Consider the following 25,226-nt stretch of genomic DNA (forward strand, 5'->3'; position numbering starts at 1 on the left):
CCCGCGCGCTGTTTCGATAGCGCTGGTCCCAAAAATAGACATCTGAACCAATCAGCCTCACGTTTCCGATTATTCGTGACCTCATGGGCTCACCACTGGAGGCATGCAACATCCTGTTACCTTTTCAGCAGATTGGACGGACTGAGTCCATGTGTGCTGCGAGTACGCTGCGAGGACGGCGATGACCATTGTGCATAGCGACGGTGCACCCCGGAATGATCATCGTATGACACTCACCGGCGATCTTTGAACCTCCGTTAGCATTCAGCTGAGGAATGTTATCTGCCAAAGGCCTCGTAGAGGGGTTTAACGACGCATCAAGCGAATTGTGGCAATGGTGATGGGATTGAACGATGTTGGGGTCAACTAGTTGCAGGCAGCAAAAATCCTGTGCGTCGGTGCAGGACAGCACTTGCATCCGCGTCTAGCAAGTCTCCCATCTTTTTGCCTAGCAAAGATCCTATTCCCTGTCAAAAAGCCTTGTTTGACAAGGGTCAAATCTTGAACGATGCGTGTACAATTACCGTGTGAACCTTGTTGATACGATCTCAAAGCTTAATGCGGAACAGAGATGCGACGAGGGAAAGACTTCCTTGACACGACCTTTGCTGCGGTATCTTCCATATGACGGGAATAACCTCGTATTCAACATGCACATCTTAAACTGAATTTGTGCATTCGCTACGGCTTCTTGCGGCTTTGGCATGCAAAGGCTGAAGAGGAGATAAAGACCCTGAACACGGCTTGCCTTTCACATCTCATTTGGTATTGCTTGGATCGAATATACACATCGCTTAAACTTTGGATCCCGAGAGAATTACTTGGCTATGGAAGACTTTTTGAGGACCAAGTTTGCTGGCAGGCGCCAATCCTTCCACAAACAGAAGTGCTTAAATCTTGGCAAGCAGTCCTTGTCCCGTTCGGTCGATCCACCGTTTTTCTTCAGCCCTGCAAAACTCGGCAGTCAGCCCATCATAGAGGCAGGAGGCTGCGGCCCGATAAGTGCCTCAGCATTTAGTAGCTACTTCGTAATTCTCACGGCCAACTACCAGCGATCACCGGTGAGTTGGATCGGCGGGACCGTGGATTTGTGGCCGTCATGCATTCACCAAGCTCGACGGGCGGAAGTGGAACTTCATGCAAAGCGCCTTTCGCTCAATGTCACTAGCTTCTGGCAAGGGCATGTACAGTACGGTAATGAAAGTTACTTTTGGTAGTATATTACCAGATTTTTTGGAGAAGGCGGTGACGAAATCCGATCAGATCATGTGAAGACTTTGAAAATGCTGAAATCGACGGGTAGTATATATCTATTGAAATTATGTACAGTCAAGTCGCTGAAGAGTCGATAGCCGTCAAGCAAGTAAGATATCAAAATCCAACAAAAAACTAGTGCTATACAGAACGTCTATGAAATTGTCCCCATCCAGAATGGTCATTCGAATCCTCAAGTCCTTTCAAAGCTAGAGTGAAACACATGTAGTCCAAACACCATCAAGCAGCACCAGCACAAAAGAGACCTTGGGATGGAACCAACATCTCAAGGCCTTGAGCTGCATACAAAACCTGTGAAATGTTTGAACAGTTGCGTCCTTCAGCCTAAATAAGTCCCATAGCATTATAAAGTGGCCTTTTACCAAACAATTCTCACCCTAAGACGCCTGCAAGGCCCATTGATAAACGTAAAACCGAGCCTCTGGGATGCGATGGATTTAAGAATACTCTAAAGCGCTTATACCTCGTAGCCAAGACCCTGCCTCATGAACTTGCCAAGAACCTGAGCCTATAAACTTTGTGAGAGACGATTCGATAATTATGTTTAATTCGAACTTACGTGAGGCTCCTTCATCATAGTGAAGTGATTGCCACCCATGACGTAGAACTCCATGTTGTCCTCGTCAACCAGCTGGCCCCAGCCGTTGTGACCGAAATCAGTGCGGTTGTTGAGCAGCCATTTCATTGGCAGAGGATCCTCACCTTCAGCTGGTGGAGGGCGTGGATCATCGGGATTCGGGCACACGCCGTCAGTGCACCATATAGCGACAGTGCGAGGCGCTTTCCCCTTGGGGAATGGAACAGGCTCGTACGCGCTCAAGGAGGCGATTGCGGCAGCGAAGTGAGGAAGCAACCAGCCTGGAGTTCCTCCAGCCTTGCCCGTGCCAAGGAGACCAATCTGGTCAAAGAAAACGTGGAGGCGGGCTGGTAGTGGATCTAGCTGCAGAGGGCAAGGAGAATCAAGCAGGAGGAGGCGTTCGACCTCTTCGCCATTCTGGATCAGCTGCATAGCAGTCTCATATGCAATCACGCCTCCAGCTGACCAACCACCGATCATGTATGGACCGTGGGGTTGGCGGCGCTTGATCTCCTTCAGGTACAAGCCGGTCACAACCTCAATTCCGCACTTCCACTGTTCAGGCTTCTTCATGAACGGACAGTTCAGACCGTAGACGGCCATGTCCGGGGAGATGTTGGGGATGGAAACATAGGATGTAGCAGATCCAGAACCATCAGGAAGTAGGAAAAGCCGCTTGGTAGCAATCTTTGCATTACCCTGGAGAAGGACTGAGTTTGCCGGTGGCAACCCTTGCATCTCACGCTGAATCATAGCAAGCTTCGCTGCGACTTCAGCTTCCGTCGGAATGTCCGGGATCTTGTCCGCCAACTTAAACGCGCCAGCGTACCCAGGGCGGTTTTCAGTGGGGGCTGGCTGAGCTTTTAAAGCCTGCGATGGCTTTGATGGCTTCGAGGGCTTTGGGGCAGCAGGTCCAGCAGGTTCAGCCGCTTTTGGTCGCATGCCAAGTGCGTCTTCGATGTCCTTGATGCAGCCATTGGTGACTAGGAAAGTGGATGGCAGATCTATGTTTGTGGCCTCACGAAGAGCACCGAGGATAGTCAAGCTCATGAGAGAGTCCATGCCCATTTCAGCGAGGTCAGCGTCATCAGTGATCTCAGAAACATCAACTCCCATCTCTTCGGCCACAATCTTGCGTGCCAAAGAAGGGCCAGAGCCAGAAGGGGCCGCAGCTGGAGCGGCAGCCTTCTTCTCACCCGTGATTGATGGAGCGGAGCTTGGCGCGGAGCTCGCTGGCGTAGACACCTCATCATCAGACGGCACTTCGGCTTCAGAATCGACATCCGAGTCGTCTTCATCAACAGGAGCAGCACCACCATCTAGGGCAGCAAAGTATTTCTTCATTTCACCAACTGTTGGGTAGTCGGTGAACAGACTCGAAGGAATGTCCAGGTCTAGATCCTCACGGAAGATGGCGGAAATGGTGAGCGATAGAAGAGAGTCAACACCCAGATTTTCAAAGGCGGCGTCGTCGACAAGCTCAGACATGTCAACCTCAGTTTCTTTCGCAACAATGTCCATAACCTTGGCGACGATACCACCAGTGGATTTATGTGCCTTCGGCGCCTTTGGAGCTTTCTTGGGTTTCTCGGCCTTGACTGGAGCAGCCTTGACAGGCTTAGTCGTCTTGGTTGTCACTGGAGCACTCTTGTTTACCTTAACTGGAGGAGCTGCGACCTTCGGAGCAGCAGGAGCAGCAGCAACGGATTTGGACGGGACGCCCTTCTTGACTGGTGGAACCATGACGTTCAGTGCGCGGCGAGGCACGTTCTGGAACTTAAGCTGGGTGACCATACCAATGATTTCATCGCCCTCAAAGATGTAGACGTCACCCGTCGAGATGGTTGGGTTGCTTGCCAGTGGCTGCATGCGGACATAGGAGCGGTACTCCTTGTCAGCCGAGAGTGCACGGGAAATACGAATCTCACCCCAGCCGTGAGAGATGTAGACAGACTCGGAGGAGTCAACAACATCGGACGCGTTGACGATGAAACCAGAGATGTGGGCGAGAGCATCGATCCAGAATGGAGAGCAGAAAAACTCGCCATCCTTGTCAGTAGTTGGGAAATGGACCTTTGAAGTAGCCTCCGTTTGCTTTCCATCGAGGATGACCTCCTCCATACCTCGGTATGGTGGAGAATAGGTAACGAGGGCCTTGAAAAGCTTGTAAGCCATGCCCCGAAGGACCTTGTGAGCAGCGCCTGTTTGTAGCTTGTGGTGGAGAAGATCGATCTGGCTCTGGACCATGTAACCAATGCGGTTCCACTCGGTGTGCCACTTCTCAGTGTCTTCGTACTTCACCTTGCCGGTACCAAGTTCAGTAATGAGTGTACCATCGGCCTTCACATGACGCCATGTCATGTACACGCAGCCTTCCTCAAGATCAGCTGCAGCTTCGAGTTGCAGATGTTGACCCTCTGGAGGGGGTGGCATGATGGCAACGAAAGGTTTGTGAACCTCCATTTCACAGACATTGTAGCCAACCGCTCCAGCACCTGGTCGAAGCTCCTTGTATAGGTAATCAGCAGCAGTCATGGCCATATCAGCATAGAGCGAAGATGGGCAAAGAGGAGCATCATTGACTTGATGGCCGGTTACTGCGGCATACAGCTTGGGTTCAGTGATGTCGGACTGGATGACGATGGTGCCAGAGTTGGCATGGAGCTCCTCCTTTATAATCTTCTGGCAAGAAGTAGTATGCAGTTTGCTCTTGATCTCAGGTACCGGCTTAACGATTTCGACTGGGGCAGCAACAGGTGCTTCACCTTTGGTAAGGGTCCAGTTGTGATGGTAATCGAGCCAGTACCTCTTATCGTCAAAGCTCATCGTCGGCAGTGTCAGAAGCTCCTGGGCATCGTTGAACTCACGGTGGAATTCATTAAAATCGATATTCACACCAGCCAGGTAGAGAGAAACCAGGGAGGCAGAAAGTGTCTTCCAGGGGTCCTCATTGCGGCGTAGAGATGGAGCAGTGACTGGAGAGCCACCCAGGGAAGCGCGGACCATGCCAGAGCACACTGGGTGAGCACCAACCTCAATCCAAGCAGTCTTCTCGTCGAAGACCTTCTCCTCCTGACCGGTGGCAAGCGCAGACCAGAAGTTGACAGTCTCTCGAGCGTGACGAGCAAGGTAGTCTGGGCCGATGATCCCAGCCTCGCGGATGACTTCACCAGTGAGAGGAGATAGAACAGGAACCTGAGGCTTGTTGAAGGTAACAGCAGCCGCAGCCTGCTTGAATGCCTCAAGAATAGGATCGACTTGAGCAGAGTGGAAGGCAAACGGTACGTTCAGTTTGGTGTTCTTGAAGCCCTTGGCCGCGACGATGTCGCTGATGCCTGCAATGACTTCAGTGGTACCGCAAAGAACGGTCTCTTCAGGACCGTTGATGCAAGCTACCTCTGTCATCTTGTCTCCAAGAAGCTGCTCCATGGTCTCGACATTGGACTTAACCGCCAACATACCATGAGTATACTTGGTGCAGTCGCGCTCGAGAAGCTGGGCACGGCGGCCGACGAGAAGGATCATGTCGCTGGCAGATATAACGCCAGCAACGTGCAGAGCAGCATACTCGCCAAGAGAGTGACCAATCACTGCAGTTGGCCTAATGCCCCAAGAAGCCCACATTCTAGAGAGCGCAATTTGGATGCAGGCCATTCCAAGCTGCACAACCACTGGGGACAGGGTGGCAACGTCGGTGCCGTCAAGGAGAGGAATGAAGGATGGGAAGCCTTGGAGACGAGCCATGTTGTCGAGCTGGTCAATATCCTCTCGGAACGAAGAGAGATCCTTGTAAAGCGCCTGAGCAAGGCCGGTGTACTGAGAGCCCTGGCCAGTGAAGCAGAAGGCAACTTTGGTGGGAACCATGGCAATTGGGTTGTAGGTATCCTTAATCTGTGCCTGTAGGCCATCACGGACCTTGCTGATGTCGGATACGGTAAAGGCAACACGGTAGTTGTGTTGGATACGACGAGCAGTGGTCGTGTACGCCAAAGATGTCAATGTTGCCGAGGGGTGCTTGGCGACCCAATCGCTCAAACGCTGGATGTTACGCTTGATAGAAGCAATTGAGCGAGCTGATACCGTAATCACGTGGGTGCTTCGGGGATCCACACCAGTCGGTGGCTTGTACAGAGGTCCCTCCTCCAGGATGGCGGAAGTGTTGCCACCAGCTGCAGAAAAGTTGTTGAGGAAGATCTTGCGGCACTCCTCTCCCTTGCGGGGAGGGAGCGGAGTGTTCACCGTCGGGATGTTCACCATACGTTGCGCCAAGTCTTTAGGGAACGTCTGATTGATAATGCCCTTGATACCAACGTTGGCTGGGATCATGTTGTGCTGCCACATTTGGAGAACCTTGCACAATGCGTTTATGCCAGAGGAAGCCTCACCGTGTCCGATATTAGCCTTGATGGCACCAAGATACAATGGCTGATCAGGACGCCGCTGACGATCGCGAGGAGCGAAAGCATTCGTGACGGAAGTCATTTCGATACCGTCACCAGCCTGCGTACCAGTGCCGTGCATTTCGACGTATGTGACATCGAGAGGATCAACACCAGCTGTGGCACATACACGCTTGAACAGGAATTCCTGAGCACCAGCGTGCGGGTGGGTGATGGATACAGCCTCGGCGGAGTGATTGGTTGCAATGCCAAGAATGCTACCAAGAATGTTATCCTTATCAGCAATGGCGTCCTCGTAACGCTTGAGGATAACGGAGGCGCAACCATCACCACGGCAATAGCCATCAGCCGCGTTGTCATACGTCTTGCAAGACCCTGTCTTGCTCAGGAACTGACCCTTGGACAAGCCAGCAAAAATATCTGGGTTGGTCAAGACGTTAAGACCACCTGCAACTGCAGTGTCGCAGTCACCGGCCCAGAGGGACGTGCAAGCAAGCTGAATGGCAGCCATGGATGACGAGCAAGCCGTATCAATAGAGAACGACGGGCCGCTAAACTTGAAATAATAGTTTATGCGACCCGGTGCAAAAGCACGCACACCTCCGGTAATGAAATAGGTGTCAACGTTCTCGGCTGCGTTAATCTCACGCCAATCGTCAGAGGTCTGGCCATAGAATGTACCAATCCTGTCGAGTTTGGTGGAAGGAGTGCGATTTGGAACGTAACCGCTCATTTCCAACGCTTCATATGCTGTTACGAGCGCAAGTCGACCCATCGGATCGGTCTGGGCAGCCTCGCGAGGAGACATGTTGAAAAATCGAGGGTCAAACAGACCGGGCTCATCGATAAAGCAACCATACGGAGTGTGTGATTTGTTCTTACCCTTGCCAGATGGGTCGCAGTGAGCATCAGCGTCGAAACGATCGGCGGGAACCTTGCGGTGAACGTCCAGTCCCTTCATGAGGAGATCCCACAGCGCTTCATGGCTTGCAGCCCCTGGGAAACGGCCAGCCATACCAACGATTGCAATCTTGTCGTTTTGAGTGCGGCCAAATGTCTTGGATGGCGCGCCCCAGGAGGTGTGGTCCTTGACAACAACATTAGGTTGTCCACCAGCCTTGAGCGCGGAAACCAAGCTGTTGGTGACGTTGGTAATACCGAAGGACGTAATATACGCTTCAGATGCGTTGGTAGCTGTAATCTGCGAAACTGTCTCCTCGAGCAGATGGTCCCAGCGTACCGGAAACTCGAGGATCTCCTCCGCGACGAGGGTGAATAGCTCAGCGGCGCTGGTGGCAGAGATACACTTGCCAGTCGCAGCTGAGTGCACGAGAGCTGACGGACGGAAGAATCGCAAGTTCTTGATTGTGTCATTGTCAAATATCTTCGCGCGTTCATTCTCGCCATATAGATGAGCGGCGTGGTACGGAGCATAGACTGGAATGGGCACTCTGTGGTTCTTTGCCAGCTCTGTCTCTTCAAAAAGCCTCTTTGTGATCGAGGGCGGACCAGAAATCGTCAGGGCCATGACGCTCACAGCACTAACGTACGCCTGGCTCGCAGGCTGAATTCCATTGGCGGCATGGAAGTCGGCCAAAATAGCATTTGCAGTCTCCTCGTTGGTATTCGTGACAATGGTCGACCAAGGCTCCTGGCCATTGGCCACCGGTTCGAGAGCGATCTTGGCATTCGCAGTTGTGTTGCCAATTCTGAAGGAAATACGGACGGCTTCCACTGCAAGAGGTAGCAAATCACTGAGGGACTTCGCACATGCAATTGCGGCGGCGGCGACAAGACCGGTGCAAAGACCAACAAGTCGCACATTTGAGGCATTGGGCAGTTCGGTCGGGTTTTCGCTGAAGTATCTGTGTATTTGGTTAGCTTCATTCCTTGGTAATGTGATTACATCCGCAAGAAACATGTAGCATACCCGATGAAGTGCGCCAACTGAGCAATTGTCAACAGAGCGGACTCGATTTGAGGAACTTTAACACCCTTCTCATGGTAGGCTTCCGTGAGATGGTTCAGAGTGAGAAAATTCGGGATTGTGTCTCGCTGTGTCTTTGGGAGCTTCTGGACTTCCTCTCTCAATGCGAGAGCCGCGCGCTCTAGAAACGAAGCCAGTAGAGTGTTGTTCTTCCTCGTCACCAGACTTCGCAAAAACGCGATCTGGGACGCCGTCTGGTCGCCAAGCACAAACGTGTTCATGGTGATAAATAAAAAAGAGAGGATTATATATTAGAATGCAACGCAGACGGACAGAAGAAGAGAGTCCTTATGGAGAGATCCGTCTCGGCTGGAACTTGAATTTCGACGAAAAATTGCAGTACTATCGAAATGGTCCTTCAAGTTCTGGCGCGAGAAGGGGAGATGAGGGGGAAGGGATCCGCCGGAAAGGTTGGGAAGGGGTATGAGGGCCGGCGTGAGAGAAACTCTGGATGTTCCCAATTACGTCGATACAGGATAGATTGAGAAAAATACTTTGTCGACGGTGCCCTCGGAAGAATAGAAAAGTACTAGAAAGCACGAAAGTCTATGTTTGCCAGGGCGTCGGAGGGGAGAGCGGGATGCTTTTGAACAAGAAACGCGAGCACCTGGTACTAAATAGGGATGTCTCCGCCTCTCAGCCTTCACGTAGAGCATGATGATCAAGATGAGACTAGTCCAGGCGACGAGCATGAGCACAGACAGTCGTTTGAGAAGCAGTGCATTTACTACCTGACGTGAAGGTGTTACTCCTGGTAGAGAGGCTAAGCGGCTGGGTTAGCTGCCGAGTGGAGACGCTTGGGGGGGAGGAGTGTCAGGTCTCTGTGCCAAAGATAGGTACTGTTTTTCTTACCGCAACGGTGGCGGCCAAGATGGATCGATAGAGAGCTCGAGCGCAGTAGTAAGGCATATTGGTCTGCTAGAGAGAACCAGAAACGATACCAGCAGGGAGGGCGTTGTCCGTGCGTCAGAGATCTGCCACATTTAATTCGGTTGGCACGGCTCCCCATTTAGCCCCCGAGCTATGTTGTTTAAGGGAGGCGATGCATTCTGGGGGGCTGAAGTTATGTCAGCACGGTGCTAGCCAGTTTCGGCCGGGCAGTATCGTGGACGAAGAATCAAGATGGCAGAATCGACGGGTATCGAATGTGCTTCTTGGACGTGCCGGCTCCTGGATCGTCCTTCGGAACCACAGTGGAGAGAGTTGGAACGGAGACTGTCGCAGTTTTGGAGCCGGCGGGAGCGAACAGCACACGATACTTTTCGTCGACGGTAGCACAGGTCGAGCTATGCGCGGTGACAGCTCCACGCTCGGTCGCCCGGTCCTGTGCATGTTTTGAAAACCGTCCTGCTTACACGCAGGGGGTAATTGCGCTCCGTCATAGGATGCTCAATGGGGGGAAAAGGCAATTGCCGGGCTGACTGCGGGCCTCTGGGTGGCTGTGGAATTAATACGGGGAGAACAGGGATACGGCTAGCGGGCGTCACGAATTACGAGGTGAACTTTGATTGCGACAGTCGATCGAGGTTGATGATAACGGCTTTTTGCTCTCGGCGCCGATGGGCGGCTGCAGAACCGGCTGGACTCCTACACCAGGTCGAAAAGGAGAGCCGTGACCAGATGGAAGGAAATGTCAAAGCCAGACGAACTTTGTAGAATGCAAGCAGCCGATGGTTCTGCTGTGCATGTACAGGACTGCGGACGAAAGGTCTGACAAGGCGAGTGGATCTCTGGCCCGTACAGTAAAGAAAACCAACATCTGCGCTAACTTGTTCCTGGCTTCGTCTTCTATTAATGGGACCATGGCGGAGCTCTTGGCGTGAAACGAGGCGCTGCCCAGAACGCCCCAGACGATTTACCTCTTCTGCAGATGGGAGTATCGAAATTTCCTGCGCCCGCCTAAAGGGTAGCACTTGCGTATCTTTTCGTGCTTTTGTGTGTTGATAAGACTTCGCCGTCCAAGCTGAGTAATCCCTACGCTCGTTTCTCCGTTGCCCTGCGGTGACTTGACCGGACCGTCTGTTTGGCATATCCTGCTGTCCTCGCCTGATAAGCGTGCATCCAGCGAGGTCCGTCGTGAACTCGCGTCCACAACTGTGACACGCAAGGCTCTACTTTACGCATAGCTTCCAGAGATCGAAAATCCCATGCTTCGATGTTAGCGTCCGCGATTTCCGTCCTTGACATGCCACAAGTGACAAGGCAGATGCCGCCGATCAATTCCAGCACCTACCTTGAGCTGGAACCGGATTCTCCACGCTTCATCCAGCACTGTGTAACGTATCTGACTATCCTCGCCTTAGTTGCCTGTTCTGGTGAAGATTCAGTCGTGAGAAACTTTGGGCTGGATTTGATTCCGCTGCTTTGGCTCGGGTTTGATTCGGACGGGAGGCCTTGCATTGAACCTGCGGTCATCAGCGTGTCGTCGGTGAGCAGTAGCACGGTTCCCTGCTCGTGGAGGGCCTGACGGACCCGTACCAAACAAAAGAACGTCTTGGTCCAGAGCTCGCGGAGCAATCCTCTACGGAGTTCCTGCCAGTTTGCTCCAGCAGTGTTCGGCGAGAGCGAAGACGGTGCGTGTGCTCTGATATCGTCCAAGGCGATGGGGGTCAGAGAGAGCCCTCCGGTAGTTCGAGACCACCTCCAATGCGCAAATTCGTCGTCTGACAAAGATTAAGCAATAGTATCCCGTCAGCAGCTAGGAATCCTTGAAATCTGGCACATAACAGTGGGGAGGTGTTGAACAACCCAGTACTCTTCCACACGAGACTGAAGTCTTATGTTTGGCAGAAAACAACCGAGAGAACGGTCAACAAGCGTTGCGAACAAAACAAGATCAATTTACAAATCGTTCTGCATGAAGCCCAAATATCGCCTTGTGACGCACCGCGTCAAGTGCCACAAGCACAGCAAGATACATTGGACGATTGCTAATGCAACTCTTCGCGTCTACGATGCGACTGGTTCATCTTGACGGCCAACCTGGATTCGAATGGCATCTTGTTCAGAGCCCAGCAGTGCACCGGTGATTTCGTGACGTGCTTATACACAGAACATCCATCAGAACTGAAGAATGCGTTGCTGATTTTCGAGCAGCTGATTGTACCACACTGAATATATGTACATTTTGTCATGATGGACGAGGGTCTCAAGAGCTTACGACACCGCATAAAAGGCGTGTTTGCTTCATTGGGTGATCTCGACACTTGTAATACTTCAGTAATACGGCAACAATGCAGTCCCGACGTCGTCTTCAAAACGGACGTGCAATTCTCAAATCCGTACGCAGAAGCATTCCATTGCTTAGGTGACTTTCTGCCTTAGGCTACAACGCACGAAGTTGACGTGTCGAACAGCTTTTGTTCCCATTCATCAGCTCTCCTATACGATGCAGAATGATAGTTTACGACGTGTTCTCTTTTTCAGGTGAAGATTCGTACTTTCGGCAGATACATTCCTCAAGCTTGAAAATTAATGCGCAGAGTCACATCATGTTCCGTTGTGAGCCACTCACATGTTCCTCGGCAGCCACCAGTGGCTCCGCATGCACCGAACGTAATGGCAGATGAGCACAATACTGCTTGCAGCCACCATGTCTAAATCTCCTGCAGAGAGATGAGAGGTTCTCCTTGTCTAGATCGGATTTCACAACGGGGCCAGAAACGCCTTGGTTTCTTTCAAGAGAGACCTATAGTTATTAGAGAGCCTCCGTCTCAGCCTTATCTTCATTGATCCACGGTCAGCAATTTAAGCCCTTTTGTTAGGCAACCTATGTATCATATACCTCATTGGAATTGCTTGCACGCAAGTCCTGGAAGTTAAACGCCAGACCACAATCGGCCATATGAGGCGGTCTCCGCGGATGAACAAACATCTGCAAAGGTGTTCACTACTGTCGAACTGTGGGTTATCCTATATCTTGACTCGGAAGCTGAATCAATGCATAGTCCCAACTCTCTATGTTAACTATGACACAAATGTAAAAGGCGATGCAGATAACCTAATGCAAAAATCCGGAAGCATGTGATAGGGGCTTGTCAAAATTCCCAACATGTAACAAGCGTCGAGTACATCATCATCATCATCATCATCATCATCATCATCATCATCATCATCATCATCATCATCATCGTCGTCATCGTCATGAACAAAAACAAAAGTACCTGAAGTCTTGGATAAGCCCCTGAACAATCGTCCGTTGTAAAGTAGTCACCCTAAAGTCAGGGGCTAAATATTCTTCATTACAAACACGTCTTTGGGTGGCAAAACATCTTCACTTCGCTTGCTCGTCCACTCCGTGTCGAGCTATCCCTAAGATGGAGGAGAAGTTATGAACATGTGCGATAGTGGTACCAAGAAACACAAGCTCGCCTCTTGACTGCTTGGGCTTGGCATATCGTCAAGTTCCTAGATAGCATCTCCAAGCACGATCGAAGTTTAGTCCGCAGAAAAAAAAGCCCTCCGGGATCAATGCCCAGACCGTCAAGCCGCTAGCCTAACCCGCGAACAAGAAGGACAAGACCTCTGGGAAATGACAATACGAGATACAACCCCCAAACTTTTTTCCTCGCGGCAATCACCGTATCTTTTCAAGGTTTGATTGTAATCAAGATAACAAGCTGGGGCCAGAAAATTGGCGAGCTCATTCATCGCCCATATTAGCAGTCGGATGCTGTGAGAGTGTGTCGTCGCGAGGAACATGTGGCTGGCGTGCCAGGTGTGCTTCTTTACCTCTGCACAGACCCGGCGTCTCGTGTCGGTCTGTCGTTGGTGGTGGCCTTTTTTCACAACGGTGACGGGGACCCTCTGACCTTATTGCTCTCACGGCGTTACCCCTGAACACCCACAAGTGGCTGCCAACGCATCTTCGAGGATCCACCAACGATTCAGTAACTGCATCAAAGTTTGGAATCTAGTCATACGCTTGATTGAGAACCAATGGCCGAGCTAATCAACGGCGCAGCGACGAATCCGCCGAATGAATTTGAGAAACGCTCCACTTTGTCAGATCAGAAACACGCAGTGCTGCCACTTGTACGAGAATAGACTCGCCAGTGCAGACCCACTGCGGGAGGCTTGGGACCGCCGCAATGCTTGTTCAGATCCTAACTTAAGATGAATCCACCAATATGGCCGCTTATGTCATCCACATCTGACGGATTTTCTCCCATTCTCCCGAAGCGAGCTTGCCTCTTTACCTAAGGCGCGAACGTTGCCCTACATTATTGTGCTTATAGAATGACTCCAGGCCTGACCAATTTCAGGACTTCTGCCTGCTAAAGAAGCGGATAAACGATTTGGGAGTAAGGAAGTCGTGTTTCTTTTGTTTACAACTCCCTCAAAACGTGTCAAATATCGAATAGAAGCGTGGATATGCCCCCACAGCTTTAACTCGCTGTTCTTAAATACAATTATTCAAGAATTACACGTGCCGCTCCGTCTTTGGTCGTAATTTTGAAGGCGGAGAGTAATTCTGAACTCTCATGTTGCAAAGAGATTCACCCACGAGCCATAGCTCAGATTATCAATATGCGAGCGCGATCCAAGGCACCCACAATTCAAGGCGAACCAAAATCACAAAGCAAGACTGTCCGGGAGATATGCTGTAGCAAAATGTCTGCTGAAGTTACCAACTCTAAAGGAGATGGCTCCGGGCCCAGAAACAGAGCAATCCTTACCTAGACATGCGGGGATGCTGTAACCTGCCCGTCAGGCGACCCGAGCGGATGCGGCGCTTTTTTGATCTTCAAGATGCAGATTGCCGAATTCCGCTGATGCGCATCCGAGAATGCTATGTTGAGCTCAGGTCTCCGGGCATCCGGGATTCTGGCGGCTGGACCGTACCGTAAACTCTAATCACGAAGGCAGATGGTCATGGGAATGTTAGAATCGCATAGCTTCGTCTCTCTTTTGCTCTTTATGTCCTCTCGACCGTTCTAGTGGTGCTTACATTACCCCAGGCACAAGCACATGCCAGGCCACGTCGAATAGATCTTACCTTGCCATCGCTTACGCCCACATCTTCATGATCTTATTTCCGAAAGCATCGTTTTATACTCTTCCAAGCGACGTATTAATTGTCTCCAATGGGAATTCGACCACTTATGCCATCATAGTGTTACAACCTGGTATCGCCTCCGACACGATACTGATTTGTCACCTCTGGTACACATGAAGTCTAGAAATGATCACAAAGCTGAATATCCACAGACTAGGTACTGTGCTAAATGACCTGAGGCAGTGTTGCCATACACATAGAGATTGTTTGACATCCAGTCAAGAGCACCAGTGTCTGGTAGTGCTGAAATCGAGTAAATGGCCCACGCTGTGGTCATATTTGGACCTTGGACCTCTCTGTCCTAGATTCTCAACTGGCTGCTCCAATGGGAATCTGCAGGCACTTAGCTGCTGGAGTGCATGCGACCATGTCTTAGCATTCTACAAATTGCACAACATAATCGATATACCCGCTCAAATCCGGTGATGGTAGATGGTACAAAGCAGCTTTGGTTAGCAACGTTGTTCTTCTTATCGTTCCCTAATTTCCATGACCTTGTTACCCGTCCATCGGACTTCACGTCACATAACCGTTTCTGGGACGCCCAGGACTAGCGCGATATGTATCTTCTGAGTCGAGGCGATACCAATGCAGGGACTTCGTTTCCAGTCGTGCAGAGATCAGCCATGACATGACTTACACATGATCTTCTAATTCATGCGATCATTGAGTTTGCCTCGTGCCTCACCACCCTTTTAGAACGTACAGAATCTATCATCAAGTATCAAGAATGTTTATCTTTTGAAATATATCCACAGGAGCGACCCAGTACTCTGGCGCGCAGAAACCACTCCTTATTCGGGGATAGGATGAACTGCGTCACGTTAGACAAGCACACGTCGTGTTACTGTGCCTGGAAAAGATATTTCCTAGTTCTGTGTCACCAATATAGAGTGGCCAGATTTACTGTTTCAGAGGCAAATGACAGCGGGAGAAATCACATTTCAAGCCCGAAGAGAAGAGTTTGCAAACCGTTCGTGCCTTTATACGGTCGCAACAAGTAAAATCTAAATCAGAATATATTAGGTCAACACTGGCGAAAGCACCCCTGACGTAAAATTGAACTCGATTTAACCCAAATGCTCTTTTCGTAACTTGAATGAATTTTCGTTTTTTGTATGATGGTGTTCAATGCACCCCAAAGTCTTGAGTCTGGCAGCCCTTTTATTTTATAAATCTTGCGAAATCATTCGTTATTCGACACAGAACAAAGCTCCAGTTTATAGCAATGTTTTGACTTGATTCAGCAGTATAGAATGCGCTGATCAAATACGGTTCTCAGCTGTTCCGAAGGGTGCGCACGGCTTCAGCGAGAATATACTACGGATGAACCATTCTGAATTCCGAAGATCTGACACTCGCATGCTCATAGTAAAATGTCAAGCCACCCGGGTTTGAACTTGTCGTGTCGCACCGCTTCCAAATGGTGAATCTCTCCTCATTTGCGCTCAACAGACAAACTTGACTGTGAGTTTACCGACTTAAGCAGTGTAAGGCTGGAACCGTTCAACTCAGAGCGCGCATTACTTGATCCGCAATTTGCACAGCCTGCAGGCGGTTGCGGGTCAGGAAAAATTTCAATCAATTATTTCTTACAAATTTACAACCTAATCGTCATGATGGAGCGTTGCTGGAATCAATGACAGCTGCACAGGCATGACGCACTAGAGCCATGGTTCGCTCTCGAATTCGGCGGCTTTTCAGCGGCAAGAGGCATCGGGGAAGTTCAACCCGCATGTGCACTTGTTTAGTAGGCTAGAACTAAGTGCCTATACTACTGCAATCATATGTCGCTTAAAGCTGTAGGGCGGCGGGCGCTAGGGCATTCGCAAAGCGTCTGCAGACAGCAAGCGACCTGGTCGGTAGCGGAGGTGGTGAAGTTTGTAGGGACGTCCAAAACAGGCAGAGCTGAAGCTTATCAAGGCGCCAATTCGGCCCAGCGCGTTTTTGTGACAGCTCAGCGTGGAAACGTCTATCATTTCTTGCGGACGGTGAACCTGACCAAGGACAAGCAGGGGTCGAAACTTCCGTGTCGCTGCAGATCTCCACCGACAGCTTTGCGAATCTTTTCCAGGTTGCGGTCGCGTTCCTGAGTGGGTTGAGTTTGCGTGAGATGCTCAGAGGGATCGCGCCTGAAGTTAACCTCGAGAGTGGGAATAATTCTTTCGTCATATGCTTCCCAGTTCGCGGTATCAAGAGATACGTTCTCCTTGTGTGCGACAGTGTGCGGAGTGGACGACACGGAGGAAGAAGAAGCAGGACCATGTCGTGCAACACTTTTCAGCATTGCAAAAAACCAGAGGTACGCTGTTTGATCTGTCCTTCGCTTACGGCAGTTCGGCCGTGATGGCGTCTCGGTTGTTCGTATAGAACTCCCGTGAAGCATGTCGACATCAGGATGCCAGGCGGGGTTGAAATTCCTCTCCTGCATCATCTTGCAGATGTTCGGTCAACTATGTGGGAAGTTCAGCTTAGAATAAAAAAAGACGCTTAGAAGTCTTTCAAAAGAGCCGCTTTCGAAATGACACCATGCTTTGCTACGGGAGGGATCGAGAGCCTTGCTCCCCCAATGGTGGTTCACCCCGTTGTCAACACCATGTTCGGAGCTGATCTTGCGGATGGATTGTATGCATCATATGTGATGCAATGCCACATGGGTGCGTAGTCTCTCCACCCGTGGCTATGACAGCGCCCTACAACCCAACGGTCAGATCCGCAGCGAAAGACTCTCCCCCACAATGTCTTCTGGATTTAAATGTAATGATCATGCATTTTACTCCCTCTCGCGAGCACACCTTCTGATTACGCCGAGGCGCTAGCCAGATGATCTGTAAGGATGTCACGCTCATGCACTCTTCCGGCTTTCGTCCAGAGAGCATTTTGTTTCCGCTCTTTACGATTGCCACTCAGAAGTATCTGTCTTGCCCGAGTTCTGCGTCACCAAAAAGGTGGCGACAGCAGGCCTTGGAACCCATGGCTTGAAGCGGAGAATCAAAGCAGATCGGAGCACTGATGTCGTAGACACATGCTCAAAGAAGCGCGGCTCACTGTATGAAAGAGAAATTGATGATTATCAATGCTTTAGCGGTGGCTCAGGTGACCGTTTCGTCAAGTAGCTGATGGAAGCGCACGTCCGGCTGGAGATTGTAGTTGGTCTCGGAGCCTTCTTAAGTTTGCGAAAATAGCGTTGTGAAACGGATGACTTGGTTCTGATTCTTGTGTTTGATGTTGGGGGCGGACAGCGCTCAGAGTGCCCATCGTACACACGATCGGTTGAAGTCTACCACGCCTTGCAGTAAATGTCACCTTTCTCGGGGAGATACGCTGGCGGATAATCCGCTCAGCGCCTAGTGCTTATCTCAACTGGAAAAATCCTGACAATCTTATACACCTTGGTGAACAACATTCTCTGACTTTTGAAGAATACCAGGCGGCGATCTCAAGGCTATGGCTTGTTCGGAATTTGCGCAGGCTTGGGTGAAAATCTTCAACACACAAGATCGACCTCTGGAAAAGTAGACAAAATACGGCCGGAATGCTGATCCAGCGGGGCTGACACGAGCTGCAATCAGATTGCACGAATAGAATTCAGTCGGGTGCGACTGAAAGCAGTGCACTATCGTATCGTACTCAATTTTTGACTACCTGCTTGGGCAATCTCATGCGCTGTATGCCGGGTGCGGCAGTATCTTTGAGGGCGGAATATTACAGTCGATTACCACAAGAAAAATTCTGACAAAGCGATCAGAAATGTCCACAGCGTGCGTGGCACGTCAGAAGAACCAAGATCTGGGAGCGCACAACAGTCGCACCATGTCCAAGGACGATTACCTTTGGAATGGGTACTCATGTGTCACGAGTGAAGAACGGAGCTCCTTGCAAAAAGTTCAGAGACCAGGTAGGAAAGGATGTAGCAGGAGCACGGCGGGTGTTGCTCGACACTGTACTCCATGCTCGACACCAAAGCGAAGACGACTCTTCATTTTGGATCCAGGTCGGCCAGCAAACGGCGTTCCAATGAAGACTTACAGCATCAACGGCCCCCAGCAAGCACCTGACGAAACATCCAGCGTCGTGCATGCAGGCATCGCCTCCCACGGTCTTGGGCTGAGCTGCCAACAAAATGCGCAACCGTAAGAGCAATCATGGCACCCCAAATGAACAGCCAACAAATCTATCACAGCATGCACAGTGGGAACACGGGCCAAGGGGATCCATGAGGCTTGGTTACGACTGGCTGATGCTGCGGCTTCTTCCTAGCCCAGGACGCACCGAGGCACCGGGATTGTCCTCGCCCGTGGATCGCTGACGTTCTTCCAAATTAAGCGCCGCAGGTCCTTCTGCCTTTTGGCTCTGGCTTACCAAGTACGGAACGGCCTTCGACCGACCCTTGGACGCTGTAGAATGCTTGGTGCGTCGTTGAGGAAACTTTGCCCGTGGAGGCACGAGAATTGGCTTCCGCCGTTTGCCTCAAGCCCACCATCAAGAGCTGGCTGCCCCGTGCTCTCGTTGCATGGGAAGACTTCGTGCTTACATTTAGATCTGATATTTGTGGATGCTACAAACTGATAGCTGGTCCACGGGTGTACTAGTTCCTTGATCGATGTCAAACCATACTCTGACCCTCAGCCATCTGTCTTCTCTAATCATCAGCCTGTCCCCCGTCTAGACCAACCCATCGTGCAACTGGATTTTCTCTTCTTGTCGTCGTCTATTGAGAATTTTCTTTTTTCCTCTTTTTCGCGCATATGCAGCTGCGGAATTAGTTTGTCCTCAGCCTCGAGGTCACTCGCACGCCTCTGCGCCCGCTCACTTCATCACACAGATTTGAAGCTGTTTCTCCAATCTGATAGATTTCATTCTCAGCACCTCATATAGTAGTTCTAATTTCCAGGTTCTCAACCCGTCAGAATGGTGTTCTGCACGTGTGTATTCTCTACCTTCCACGTGAGCTTTTCCTGACTTGTGTCTAGATACTGTGGGCAGTCGTTCACTCGAGACGAACACTTAGGTATGATATGAACGACCGTACCTTTTGATGTCAGAAATAAGCTCATAGCCGCGTTATTAGAACGGCACATTTTGACCCATACAAATGTGAAGCCTTTCAAGTGTGTCACATGTCACATGTCCTTCGCTCGCCGGTGGGTAACAACCCATGACCTTATGAATGACCTTAACAAAGCGATTTAGCGATTTGCTGCAGCGACATTATACTGTACATGGCAGAGATCAAAACAATCAGGAGGGCGTTTCGCCTCAAACATTAGTGCCGAAGTCCGCCGGTCGAACACCCATTGCGTGCAACAACTGCGCCAAAACGAAGACGAAATGTGACAAAAAATTTCCATGCTCTCGCTGTGCAGCAAGAAATCTGAAATGCACTCTAAGACCCACCCGTAGACAGACGAAGAGTGCACAACGTATTCAAACGAATCCAGATGGAACAACAACTATCATCACGCCAGAGGTTCACCCACCAACGTCTTCCAGTGCCCCCAAAGGAAGCTCGCCTCAACTACAGGCCCAGAACCCGGCGGAGCAGTCCACATCTAGGACATCGCAAAGTCCAAAGCCACAAATCAGCCATCATGCAAGTCCCGCATCGAAGACTGTGGGACTTCCTAGCTTTTATGACACAAGTCCTCAAGCCGTTACTACCACAGCTTCAATGCCTACTTTGCTCTCGCCTCTTCCTACCCCAGATACAATCGGAAGTAGCGGCTTCGTTAACACAACGCCCATGTCAGGTTTTGATCAGTTTATGCCATCAACCAGCGATAGTTCCGAAACGGGTGCAAGTGCAAGCCCCCGTTATTTGATGGATTGGTCGCAGATAGCTCAATTTTCGCAAGGCCAGCAGTACGAGACATTGTCTCGTTCTGATCTGATCATGGGCTCAAGTATGAATCCGGCGATTGGACTGGGCATGGACGGTATTATGGGTCCAAATGAAGCCACAATGTTGTCAATGATGCCGGACTTCTCTCAGGCTATGCCGCAAGTAAATACACCCGACGCTACACCGCCAAGACTTGATGGCACAATGTCCGAATTGGAACTAAGCAACGGATATCACGGGAGTAGACAGCATTCAATCAGTACAACGGAACCAGGTGACATTCCCCAGGTCGTTTTGGCTCAGGATGGATGGAATTGTTTCCGCTCCGGGCCAACACTTCACCCAAGCCGTTGCCCCCGAACAGCTCGCCTGCATCTGGAGAAGCTTGAGCGAACTTTGAAAAATCAAGATTTGTGGATCTCGTGGCGGAGTACATACGAAGAGGAAGACTCGACCAGCAGCAGCGTGAAAGTCGAACCCATACATGAGGCGTCCCGCGACAAGCTTCTAGCTATTACGCAAACATTCTTGCACAAGGCGCTAGACATCCACAAAGATGGAAGCGTCAGCACTCCACCTGGAAGCAATTCGCCATCCGCAACAGACACGTCGTTCGTGTTGCTACCCCCCGTGCGAGTTCTCCAACAGTTTCTCCGCTCATATGCCCGCAGCTTTGATCGTTTTTTCCCGTTGACTTCCCGAGGCACCCTCGATGTCAACGCGCCGCTGTTGGACCCGAATGTCAATGACAAGGCAGCTAGCTTGATGACTCTCCTGATGATTGCTCATGGAGCGGCAAACATGCCGGAACTGGAGGCTCGATGGTTGACCGGCGGTCTGACCGAGGCTTGCAGGATCTCATTATTTGATCTGATCGAGAAAAATATCGGAATGGCGTCGAATCAGACAGTCCTTCAATCCGGCCTATTGTTCACGACCTCAGCTGCGTGGAGCGGTGATAAGTGGCAGATGGACATCGCAATGTAAGTAAGATCGGCTCTGTGCGATGACCCAATGCACTGACGTCTACAAGGGGTCAACGAGGAATGTACTTTGCAATGTTGAGACATTCGGGCATCCTAGATCCGGCGAGAATGGTAACTCAGCCAGCACCAAATGGCACAACAGATGCTCTTTGGACCAGCTGGTTACAGCAGGAGAGCAGCAGCAGGTAGGCCATCGTGCACATTCTTGCTCGTGGTTGCGTGACTGTTCTAAGACGTTCTAGGCTCATCTACTCATGGATTATGGTTGACCAAGATCTATCGCTCTTCCGTGACTCATCGCCTCTGTTCAATGTTACCGAGCTTGCCGCTCCAATGCCGGACACCGACAGGCTTTGGGGAGCAAAGTCTGCTTCGGAGTGGTGCAGTGTATTTGACCAAGTCCACCAGATTAGCGGCGGGTTTTCGTCCGTAGGCTCGGGCGCGCGACCGCCTTCGCTTCGCGATATATTTAGACAATTTCTCGATGATGAGATCGCCAGTAACGGTATCGAGCTGACAGCCTTGCACCTCCGGTTGCTACTTCACCCTCTTCAGACCCTCGTTTCCCAGTTTAGCCAATTGCTTAGTGTGTTCTCCGACACACTGGGTGCACGACAACGGACAAAGGCAGTCACGGCGGCGTCGACCCGCTGCCGACTGGAGGAGGTCCAAGCTCTCCTGAAACGATGGTTCGATCTTTGCACTCGATACCTTAGGTCAAACCCTGTGTGCCCGATGATCCAAGGCGCCCTCATCATCTATCATCTCATCAGCCTGAATGCAGTCACAAACTTTCCGGAGATCGAGCGGCTTGCTCGAAAGGAAGGCATAGATGGTACATATCAGCAACTGATGTGGGTGCATAAGCGGTGCATCTACGACGTCGAGGAAGCAGTCTTTCATGCTGGCCAGGTTTTACGACTCATTCGCCAGATGGACATCGACGTTCGTCCACCGTGGTGGCCAGGAGCGGTCTACAGAGTTGCCCTGGTCCTATGGACCGACAGCTTGACGCACACAGAATCCATCGCCTCGGCTAGTGGTCTCTTTCCAGTGCCTGGTCCTTCATTTGCTGCAGACGCCTTGCCGCCCGACCACACGCTCATCGTCCGCTATCTGAGTAAGCGAGAGGGAGTGCCTATGCTTACTCGACGAGACCGCACCCAGATATCGCTGGACAATCCATACAACATCTTGAATCATTGCATCGAGGTGCTCGACGACGGCATATCGAACCGGTTTTGTGACGGCATTCGCAACAAGTTGGCTCGTTTGTCCCGAGGCGGCTAGTCTTCCAAACCGCTCGTCTGAAGACGACGCGGACCTTTGCTCACTTTGACACGGCGTTTTCTTTCGAGCCTCGCTCGTTCGCTTTTGTTTTCCCATCTCTTGATGTCACGAAAAAAAACAAAAAGCATCCCTCGACATGCTTAGTGATCCTTTGTATTATCGACTGATTATTTGAAATCTTCACGGGCGGTTCGAAGTCTCCAAGTCTTGTCAGCCCTTTTTTTTTCTCTCGGACGTCCAGGTTTACGAACTCGATGTCCGGCTTTTTCGGGCTACCCGGTGTACACTGAGCCAGCCCTGGGTAGGCAGCGATCCTTATGTCCTGTTGAACAAGATCGACCGAACAGCGAGTCGTCTTCTAGCGTGTATACCTACGGTGGCTGTGAATCATGACTTATGACCGAATCAATTATTAATGTTTGGTATGAGCGCAATTGAAAAGGCGCAAGATACGTTTATCTGTAACTAGTTCCAAGATGACAATTGAACTATGGTTCTTTTTTTCTCTTCGTTTGACTTGCGAATGAGCAGAGAGCACAGTCAGAATTTCTTCCCATCACTTTACTAGCCGGCTGGGGCAACGCAGAATTTGCCGGAGGCGTCGCAGCTGGCGAATGTCGCCCCTGCAGTGTTGCATGTCCAGTACCGCTTTGTTACTCACGTTTCGGCAGCAAAGCTATCTAGTGTCGGCTGCTTGCACCTGGGCTGTTCTCGATATCCACATTGCTAGCCGACCGTCCCTGTTTTCCAAGTCCGTACTCAGCCCTGCTCACGCATTCTTCTCGCCCAGCGCATTTACTTGGCCCCGCAGTCACATACGACCAACCAAAGAGAGAGACGATTTTCGGCCTCGATTCAGAGCCTGGGCTTAGACAGGGATTTGGGAAGCATGTGGTTTATAAATATCTGTGTCACCAGAATGCAGAAAAGAAGGTTTGCCGTAGCCGGCCATGCCAATCCGTAGGTACGTTCCTCTTGGGTCTCGTCACAATGTGCAAACTCGTCCGGACGCTCCTTCTATCCCACCTCACGTAGCAATCTGGGCGTTTGGAGGTCTGAAATCTTGCATCGCGAACGAGCTTGAAGAGCTCATTTGATCTGCATTGTAGTTGAGTGCGATGGCCGGCTGGCAGGGGCGTTAAGATATCTGGATATTTTGGAGCGTGAGCTGCCGAGCCGAACAATGAACGTGGAGAGATCGTGCAAGGCCTGTCAAATGAAACACCCATCAACGATTTCTATCAAGCCGGCTCCAGAAGCTTGTCTGCTCTAGCCAGAGGGCACCATAGATCGTATAGGAAGACGTACGAGGGAAGAAGGATCGACAAAAAAACGTGCCGAGAAATACGCAGTTGACAAATCTGCGGGAGAAGAGGTTGTCAATAAGCGCCTGGCACGTGTGGAACAGCATTTACGACGAGGCTGGCAGTTACGGACGAGTATTCTCTGAAATGGTATTCTGCTGCACATGGTGCCAATGATGAAACGCAATGTCTGCTTTTCAGATGCTGTCCGTTGCTACGATGCCAGCTGTGAATAAAGTTGAGCCAGATACCAAATACAGACACACGGCAGATCGACACTTGGGTGGACGCCGGGCAGACCCCGGACAAAATCCATCAACTTGGTCGCACAACCTCGCGTCCACTCCTCGATGTTCAGCCTCATAGCTAGCAGTCCAGACTTCCATAGCTATGGTGTTACAGAACATATCTTTGACGAACGGCTTTGGAATTTTCTCTTCTTTTTTTTTTCAGAAAAGAAAAAGATAAGGACTCGCTGCAACTGGTCGTGGGCAAAAGGAGCGATTTCTGATTCTTGCCAAGGAAGTCGTCCTTATCTCGGTCAGGTGAAGCGCGAAAGATGCCTGTGTAATAGTTTAGAATGTTGTTGCGCCAAGTTTCGCTTCCAGTCTTGTCGTCATTTACGAGAGGTCCCGTCGGACAATTGTGTGGGGAAGGATTTATACTCCCGTTGGAGTGGCCGATGCAGCACACCCGATGCAGATCTTCTGCAAAAAGTTAGTTGTGCCTTGCGCCAAGCCATTCTTTAAATCCTGACTGAGACCAGTATGCATTCGACTTTCTTAGGCTGCGCCATTCACCATGAGCTCTCGGATGACAAGATGCACTTGAGGCCCAGAACAAGAGCATTGGCGTGTTGGCAGCTATGCCAAAATTCCTACTCCGCATCGTCTCGCACTAAAAATACTCTCAAATCATGGCTGCGCTTATGTTCTCGTTGTGACAATCATCGAGCGCCCAGCAAGATGCTCAAGACCGGCACTAGGATATGCTGAGAGCAATGGAATGCCACCCCATTAACCGCTGTAATGTGATCGATTTCGCAGCCCAAAATAGAAATATACACGAAAGGCCTTTTTCGAGTTGGCGTCCAGGACTCGATTCAGACGGAGAAAGCAAACACCGTGCGAGGAAATATGTCTTGGGGAGTCTTTGCGCATGCCCCCTTGTACAACACCGACTTGGCTGTTTGGTATGTCCACTGCATTGCCATGGCTTGGAAACGAAGCTCGTCCCACCATGTGCCAAACCGAGATCGGGTCGCGACCATCATTGATAATCATTTGAAGAAGAACAGCCGGCGGGGCCGCGCCAGAGTATCATCGTCAGTCTATTGCTGCGGACGCCGTGGCTGCGGAATCCCACTAACCCGTGATATCTACTGGCACGAACGGTTATCAGATCTCCTAGTAAGACATCTTACCGCCCTACCTACCGAAGAGCTGTCTGTCCCCTTGCAAACTATTTCGGTACATGCGTCTGAGCTGCTCCCGACCAGTATATATTC

The 25,226-nt window shown here is 50.8% G+C and overlaps 2 protein-coding genes across 2 annotated transcripts; one reads left to right on the top strand and one right to left on the bottom strand.

Annotated features, from left to right (window-relative positions):
• Positions 1 to 1,286: 1,286 nt before the first annotated feature.
• On the bottom strand, positions 1,287 to 8,810 carry PV09_07638 (uncharacterized protein). The gene is made up of 3 exons (XM_016361428.1): positions 8,183 to 8,810; positions 1,835 to 8,117; positions 1,287 to 1,783 (listed from the first exon to the last, which is right to left on the bottom strand). Exons 1-3 carry the CDS (start codon positions 8,458 to 8,460, stop codon positions 1,733 to 1,735), a joined length of 6,612 nt encoding a protein of 2,203 aa, XP_016210754.1. The 5' UTR covers positions 8,461 to 8,810; the 3' UTR covers positions 1,287 to 1,732.
• Positions 8,811 to 18,957: 10,147 nt separating this feature from the next.
• PV09_07639 (uncharacterized protein) lies at positions 18,958 to 22,891 on the top strand. Its single transcript, XM_016361429.1, has 6 exons — positions 18,958 to 19,222; positions 19,271 to 19,308; positions 19,369 to 19,441; positions 19,491 to 21,122; positions 21,173 to 21,310; positions 21,368 to 22,891. The coding sequence occupies exons 1-6, from the start codon at positions 19,209 to 19,211 to the stop codon at positions 22,413 to 22,415; spliced, it is 2,943 nt and encodes a 980-aa protein (XP_016210755.1). The 5' UTR covers positions 18,958 to 19,208; the 3' UTR covers positions 22,416 to 22,891.
• Positions 22,892 to 25,226: the final 2,335 nt, after the last annotated feature.

This window comes from Verruconis gallopava (genome assembly GCF_000836295.1).
Source record: "Verruconis gallopava strain CBS 43764 unplaced genomic scaffold supercont1.31, whole genome shotgun sequence".
Taxonomy (NCBI): Eukaryota; Fungi; Ascomycota; class Dothideomycetes; order Venturiales; family Sympoventuriaceae; genus Verruconis; species Verruconis gallopava.